Source organism: Pygoscelis adeliae, unplaced genomic scaffold (assembly GCF_000699105.1).
Source record: "Pygoscelis adeliae isolate BGI_AS28 unplaced genomic scaffold, ASM69910v1 Scaffold33, whole genome shotgun sequence".
Lineage (NCBI taxonomy): Eukaryota > Metazoa > Chordata > Aves > Sphenisciformes > Spheniscidae > Pygoscelis > Pygoscelis adeliae.
The window spans coordinates 1,576,525-1,585,008 of record NW_008824413.1 but is presented as its reverse complement, the minus strand read 5'-3'; the positions used below and the strand labels follow the sequence as shown (position 1 = coordinate 1,585,008).

General features: G+C 33.6%; 1 protein-coding gene across 2 annotated transcripts in view; it reads left to right on the top strand.

The window, feature by feature from the left end:
• PACRG (PARK2 co-regulated) overlaps window positions 1-8,484 on the top strand; it is a 264,280-nt gene that overhangs the window by 139,531 nt on the left and 116,265 nt on the right. For both annotated transcript variants that reach the window (XM_009320754.1, XM_009320753.1), the window contains one exon: window positions 4,806-4,977. In XM_009320754.1, the coding sequence (XP_009319029.1) occupies window positions 4,806-4,977 (172 nt within the window). The remainder of the gene's footprint in view (window positions 1-4,805; window positions 4,978-8,484) is intronic.

Sequence of the window (8,484 nt, the reverse complement as noted above, 5' to 3'; positions counted from 1 at the left end):
GTTGCCAGCTGAGGTTAAACCACAACAGGGTGTTTATCTGATTTCTCCCTTGCCATTATCTGTTTCTCTTCGAGTTTGATAATGTTCCACTTGTTTTAAGATAAGTATTTTATCATTTCATTGCAGAATGCAAAATATAGGTACAACTTCCCTCATTTTTTTTTATAGGACACGAGTAATAATTTAGACTAAGACTCAATAGAGAATATTTGTAGTATGAGCCTATGTAGTATGTATTGAAAGGTGAAATACAACAGACTAAAAAGAGAATAATTCCTTGCTGGAAAACTTGTAGGGACTAAACGCAACAGCAGAATTGAGCTTTGAACCATAAGTACCATAAGCAAAGTTACCATATTCAAAACTCCATCTAATCAAGGCCAGAAAATACTAGTGAGCATTGCTTGCTCCACAGTGAAGATTAAAACTAACATCCCATTATGAATCGAGACAAATAATACACTAAAAGCAAGAAACCAAGAACTGTGAAATGCACAGGCTTCATCTTGACTATGGGTAGAAGATATTGGAAGAAAAAAAGAAACCTTGAAAGAAGGTTAAAAGAAACCTTGGAAAAGAAATCAGAAAGGAAGTTCAAAACTGAGACTATTCAAGAATGTTTCTGCTATTCTTTTTCCATTAACCTAGAAAATAGAGATGAAATAGCTGGTATAGAATGGAAAACAAATCTTAAATGGAACTATTATTTTACCAAAGAATCCTTACAAAATCTTTACAATCCTTACAAAAACTCCTGTTTGTCCTTATCAAACCAACAATTCCAGAGTTTCTTTTACTATACCTCATTTTAATGCCTTAGATAAAGATGCTAAATGAGTACATAAACAGTTAGGTACAATGTTTCTAGGAGATCAAATCCAATATTTGGATATATCAAAGACATATAGTATTATGTAATCAGTTGCGTGAAATGAGATGGAAAATTAAGTTGTTTATGTACCTTAAACACTACCTTCTAAATCTCAGGTTTGCCTTATAGATTACCAGATTACTTTAAATATGATTATTTAAGAAAGGCCAATAACATCCTTATTGTCAAACTTCTATACCTTAGGTTCTCTCAAATAGCTTGCTTTCTTCATCTAACAGACAGATTAGCCACAAAGCTAATTTTCACTATTTACAACCTAGACTCTTTATCTGGGTTTTCATTATCTCAGCAGACTTGCCTCTCACCATGAGCTGCTTCGTAGGAACAGGTTTTCTGCTGGACAAATTAACGGTGATACTGCCACTAGTTTCCTCCCATCTTGTGCATTGGTTATACATATTGATAAAATAACAATTATAAACTATATATTGTTTCTTTTTCACCTAGGGAGCTTGTAGTATACATAAGTAGCATGGAAGTTTCATGAAATTATTTTACTGATTATAATACGGTTCTTTTTGGTTTGTGATCATATTTTATAGTAATATATCAGTTTCTATTAGTTTGCCTATTTACTGAAAATTCAGAAGCTTGGTTCTCACAACTTACAAACCACTAATACAGAAGTTCGTAATAATTATTGTGAGATTTCTTCTTAAAATCCATAGTTGCAGCATTATTGTCAGATGTGGACAAGTTTTGCCAAGAATCTGAGTTTTAATCAGCATTTTTTGTGGGTGGATGTGAAAACCAAAAGAATTTTGTGGGCATAAACAGAAAAATCACATTTTTCTCTGAACAGCTGTATAATAGCCACTTTTAAAAGCTAAATAGTAAACATAGAAGGAAAGGGTTTCACACCACAGAATGTAAGGCAAAATATTTCTGGCTTCCATATTGTGGGAGTTATTATAGAGCACAAAATGTTAAGTAAAAATTGGCTGTATGCTTGGACAGCTGACACTTCAAGAAATGAGTTAGAAATCAGAGTCCTTTTCAGAGCCATGCTAGTTGCCAACCACTTATGGCTTTGGAACTAACTGAGAAGTAAGGAGTACACACAAATGCTTTATGATCTATATTTTGTAGAGGTTTTTTTCATAATAAAGCTTTTGTTATATGTAAAAATCAGATTTGTTTTTAAACCCAGAAATCATATTCACATTAAAGTTAATACATCATTCCTATGTATATGTAATGTATAACTGTAAGACAGACTTGGTAGATAAAGGTAATATCTTTTATTAACCAGTTGTTATCACTGAAAAACATTGACAAGCTTTTGAACACATAGGCTTTCTTTATATCTGAAACAGAAAAAGCATATTTCAAGGGCAAAGAACAGCTGAGAAAAATTGCTCAGAATATCAGAAATATCACATCTTTGAGAGGAAAGGTAACTGGTAGATACAGTTAGGGGGAAGTTCTTACAGTTAGTGAAGAGTGGGAGGAAAGAAATGAGAGAGTCTACTATATGTGTTTTGAGCAAAATAGTTGCAAATCCTGATTCAGTAATCTAACATAGATGTGTATCCATCAAGGATATTTTTCCATGGAAATAGTTTGTAATTTTGAAAGAGTTGTCAAAAACCCATGTAAGGAATGGATTCTAAAAAAAAAAACCCAAAAAACCTAAAAAAACAAGACCTAATCTGATAAAGGTGTTTTTCCTTGTGAAACACACCCCCCAGTTTAAAGAAAAAGCTCACACATTACTAATTGTATGTCTCTTTTTCACATCCAAAGCTTTCCCCAGACACAAGTAGCTGTTGTAGGTTTTGTTTTCAATTTTCTGAAACTAGAACATTCAATAACAAAAAATGCAGTCTAATAATCTTATAAACTACAAATTAAAAGTTAAAAAGAAAAATATTGAAGGACATCTTATTGTCCTATTGACAGAGAGCAGGAAAAAATTGTTTCTTCTTGGTCCTGCTCTTTTGTCAATGATTTTTTGACCACCTGGCCATTTCTTACCTGATACAGATTTATTGCTGTAATGAACAATTTGGCCTCTGACTTAGGCTTGTCACCAGAAGTCTGTAGTTGCTATATTGCTGTCTTGTGTCCTCAGTGACTTTGGGGGCAGACTTCTTTTGCCATCTCACAAGTATATCTGCAGCATGCTGAATGTCCTCAAGAAATACAAACCCCACCAATTTAGGAATTTAAATGTCTTCTGATTCTTGTTTTGTAAAGATCTTCATACATGGTTGCTTGGTATAGTTGTTTTTGAACTTTCTCACAAGTTGACCCTGGGTTATTGACCCTAAAGGCATCTGATAAAGGCATTTTTCCTTGTGAAACAAAAAGCCAATGAGCAAAAATTACAGAGAAGCCAACATATATGGTGTTGTGAAAATAGGAAATGTGGGTTTCATTTGTTCCTTCTTCTGCATGGTTCATTGCAGGGAATTGATTTCATTCACATAGGTGAATAGGTCTTACACAATTTAGTCTCCTATAAGAGATTAACAATCTGTGCATGTGAGACTATGAAAGTATGTAATTGGCACTACATCTGCCAATAGTGAGATGCTCACAGCAAATGTAAAGGACTTACTTTCAAGTATCTGTTCCAATTAATTTTCATTTATCATGGATGGATCAGCTTCAACATGAAAGACCAAAGCAGTCGAGTCAGCAGCTAAGATGTGCAAGACCAGGATTCAGATCTGCTCAGAGTCAAGCAGGGAGGAAAATGAATCACGGTTGCAAACAGAGAATCTATGTCTGCTACTTGCCGACTATGGGATTTACCCGAGACATGTAAAACCCAAGTTCAATTCTTGGCTGCTTTATTTCAGACTTTTCTTCCACAGTGCAAGTGAGAATGTGATTACTGGCCCCAAATCAAAGGCTGGGTATTTGTTTGTTTATCCTGAGAATTTTTTTTTAGGATATTTGGAGCTTCATCTTGGTCTATATGACAAAGCTTGTTAGGTGTGAAGGAGGAAGCATCTACCCAGTTCCAAAATATAATCTCACTGGAAAAACAGGGTAGCAGCTAAGCAGTGTTTTAAAAATGGAAGTGGATGCCTGAAGAGATGGATTGATCTCCAAGTGATTTTGAGGATCATATTCTGTTCAGAGAAAGTGCTTTGCTGTTGAGTCACTTCTTAGCTGTATTCAGAGCTTTGACAGGCTGAAAGCAAACAACTTCTGGTTCTCTCTGGCTATCCTGAGTGTATGTAACATCAGAGTGCTGATGTAGAAGGGTGGAAGAAGGAAAAGGGAAAAAAACTAGGATTGAGTGCAAAACCCCTCACAAAGTCTATAATTTGAGAAGGTTAGCAGGCTTTGTATTTTAGGATTGGAGGGAGATTCCTATTAGAAATAGGTACCTAATTTCTCTACCTTTTTTCATAGTAGAGACCCATGGAATTTCTTTAGAATTCTGCTCCTGAAATTAATAGGAAATAGAATTAGGTCAATATTCTAGAAAGTTGGGAATTCTGTACAACTATTGATATTTGTGCCGTGCTGGTTATTTGTTGGTTACAGGATTCTTCCTCTTATTTGTTCTTTTGAGTGTCCAAGTGAAGATGTAAAGATCAGATTTTTCTGAAATAAACAGAATGTTATTCTTAAAATGGCTGGTTTGATTCCTATGGGTAACTTACAAAGTAAGGTGTATGAGCAAGAATACCAGAACCTGGTACTGACTTATCAAAAAGTGAAAAGATATGGGAGTATATTAATTTCCATTCTTTTCTTTAGGTCTAATATTTCTGGATTTCAATATCTGCCCATAAACCATATTTGAGACTTCATTATATTCTGCAGTGATATAAAATGAATTATTATTTACTAAACATACCTCTGTAGATGGCATGAATTATCTGTCGGCCTGATCACATTGTATTAGTATTAAAAAATTACATTTATTTGTTTATTTATTTTGTATTTTCAGGTAGAGATTGAAAAACTGGACTATCATTACTATCTGCCTTTGTTTTTTGATGGGCTTTGTGAAATGACATTTCCATATGAGTTTTTTGCTCGTCAAGGAATCCATGACATGCTGGAACATGGTGGAAACAAGATTCTTCCTGTCATTCCTCAGCTCATTATCCCAATAAAAAGTAGGTGAACATGTGGGGGAAAAAAAAATCCCTGAAATTGCATTTATATAGTGTAATTTTTTGGCAAGTTGCTAATTAAGCAATAAAATATGAAAAGTTGTACATTTCATGGAGATTATTGCAAACATGAGTAAATTGTAAGGTATAAGGCCAGAAGGCTTATGCCTTCAATCACCGGGTACATGCAGTAATCCAGAAGAATAGACAGTCTGGTTAGCGTTTTTCTTATTACAATGTGGCTCTTGGTCTTTGGAAATGTGAACTGACATTTTCTTACCTGATTTTGTATATTTATTATGTAAATCCATTACTGTATAAACCAGTTCATTTAAAATGACAGGAGAAATCAACAGGTGAAGCTTATGGAATTATGTTTCTTTTTGTCCTTTTGTTTATTCTACAGTTGTCTTATATTTATTCACTAAATATCTTTTCTATCATCATTCTCATTACTTTGCATATACATATATCTATCTAAATTGGGAGTTCTGCCTGACCAATTATTGTTGTATGTAAAATTTTGGCATTTAAAAAAATATCAATTCTGAAGTTTTTATATATTCAAACATAGTTTTTTCTAGAAAAATTATGTGAAAGTTAATAAATTATTTTAATACAAGTGTAATGCCACTAAAACTCCAAGTGTAATACCACTAAAACTAAAACTTCTTTTCTTGAAATACCTAGTCTTTCAGATATATTGTTTTGTCCTTTCCTGTTTCTTTAGATCAGTACCTTGAGGAGATATTATTCTGACCCATCATCCTTCTTTAGTTAGGTATTATGATTCTTAAATCTGCATGCTACACCTATACTAATAGATGCTCATATTTGTTAAACTTGGCTTCTGTTTTATTGTTGATCAGCAATGGTATCATTGTTGTCCTTTGCCCTGTTTTCCTGAGATGATTCAGCACCCATGCTAATACAGAACAAAACAGAGTCATTGTATTTGTGATACAGAATGAGTAAAGACAAATACAGTTTTGGAAAAGGGGAAAGGGAATGTAGTTTGGAGCCTGATAATACTGGAATAATAGTATTGGAAGGGTCAGAATTGTGGTTTTTCATTCAATTTATTCTCCATTAAAAAGGATTAATTATAGATGTCTATCTCTATCTTACCGTAGATTTTGAAAATGTCAAAAGGAATATATAATATTCAGAATGGTTACTCTGTAAGTGACACTTGTGAAAGGTTATGAAAACAATGTTACAGTTTTTTCTCTCTAAAAGGGAAACACATAACGAGAGGAATCATGTCATTTCTTTAAATCTGTATTTCCAACACCACCCAAATATATTTATAGTAGTATCATTTTTTTTGAAAGCTGAAATCGTTTCTTCAGAAAAGGCTGCAAGTTTATGACAGCAGCTACTCAGTTAGGATTTAAAAGTCTTCCTGAGACCAGAATCTAACTTAGAAATAATTACCTGGAAGCTTTAGCTGTTACACAGCTTTTAGCATTAGAAAGAGACTGCTAGGTAAGGATATTTATATGGGTTTTAAATCAAGTCATAATTTACGATGCTGGAACACATTCAAGAATCTGCTAGCTAAATTTAGTTGTTGGTTCTGCTTTATTTTATTGTACAGTGCTTATTTTTTTATTTTTAAAAAGCTTCTGTATCAGCTTTAATGCGTGATGAGTCTAAGTATTATCAATGATAAAGGCTTCTTCCTAATTAAAGCCATATTAATATTAAAAAAAGACACCGCCATCACAAGGAATCTGAACGTATGTACTTCTAAGAATTTTTAAATTTGCTGTGACTGTGTAATATAGCAGTGTAGTTAGAGCTATACATTTCTGTGACTCAGCTGCATCCACAATAAACTCAGCTATGTTTTACACATATTACTGTCTCTAAAGTGTCCCACTGGGTGAGTTATATCTGATTAGCCAGTCTTCTTCTAGACCAATACCATATTTCTACTGTGAAAGAGTGAATCAATTGATTGTTAGGCAAGGTAATATATATGATGGAGGGAAAAGGGGTGAAAGAAAGACAGAAAAATAACTCTATGGATAGAATGCTTTTAAAAGCAGTTTTCTCTCCTGGATGTTCATCAAAGGAAAATATTAGTAAAGAGCTGCTCTCTTAAAACATTTTAAATTAAATATTAGAATTCTGTATTATATTTTAATGATTTAAGGAGAAATCTATCCTTCGTCCGTCCTTGCTTAAAGTTCACACTTTTTGAACACTATATCATTAAAGATGAAGATTATATTATTTAATGAATCTGCGGGTTACTGTAAGCCCAAATCCTTTCAGCAAATTTTCTTCTGGTTATGCAAACAGGCAATGACTAACAAAAGGCAGATAATTGAAATTAACAGGTCCAGTTCCTTTCCTAAAATACCTGAAATAATATGATTAAAATAACATGGAAGAATGCTATTTAGTTGAAAAATAAGTGCTTATTTTTGTTTGTCAAATTGAAAGGCACTCATTTTTGGAAATTCAGAGGAAGAAAAAAATCTCAGGTTGGAGGCATTGATTTCTCAAAGAGAAAAATGTTCAAAATGTATTTTGATTTCTCAAAATAAAAATTCAAAATATATTGTACCTTGCAGTGACAAAATATGATAAAATAGTTTATAAGTATAGTCACAGAATCATAGAATAGTTTGGGTTGGAAGGGACCTCTAAAGGTCATCTAGTCCAACCCCCCTGCCGTGGGCAGGGACATCTTCAACTAAATCAGGTTGCTAATGTCAAATCAGGTTGTTTATGTCATTGCATGGCATAAAACCCAGGAAAAACAAATTACCTGTATATGTCAAACTTGTAAGGAATCCAACTAAAAATAAAAAAATGCAAAATCAGAAAACGTGAATACATTAAGGTGTTAAGACTTTTTACTCCATTTCACAGAAGGTGTAGGCAAACCCATTGTCTACGTTATTTAAACTAGAGCAAAGATTCATAAATTGAGATATATGGCCAATAGCAAAGTACATTGTAGAGGTATTATGAAAGTTCTGATGCACAACACACAGCAGAATAGCTTCTTTGCCAGAAAGATCCTTATTGTTATTTTCATATTGCAGACAGGTAAAGAGGTAGAAGGAGGCTAATTTTGCCCCACATCAAACTGCATCGGTGGCAGAGAGCAGAACAGAACCCAGACACACACCCCTGGGGGTGGCAAGCAAAGCTGCCTGTAGGTCACCTGAGAATTCCCTTATTTTTAGGAACGGAGGGATCTGTCTGGCCCCACTATGTCTTTCAATAATGCACTGATGTATCTTAAAACTCACTTGTGGCCTACCATTACCTATAGCCAGCCAAGAACAGCCAGGAAAGGGATGTGAGGGTGAGAGATGCCTATTGTACCATGTGCTTGTCAATGGAAAACTGTTCTAAATTCTGTGTGGTCATTAAGGGAATGTAAAATTCCTTTTGATACTCATTTTTTGGGCGAATTACTGCTTTTAATATTACATTTTTTATATATTATATAAATATATAATATTTATATAATATATAATATTATAA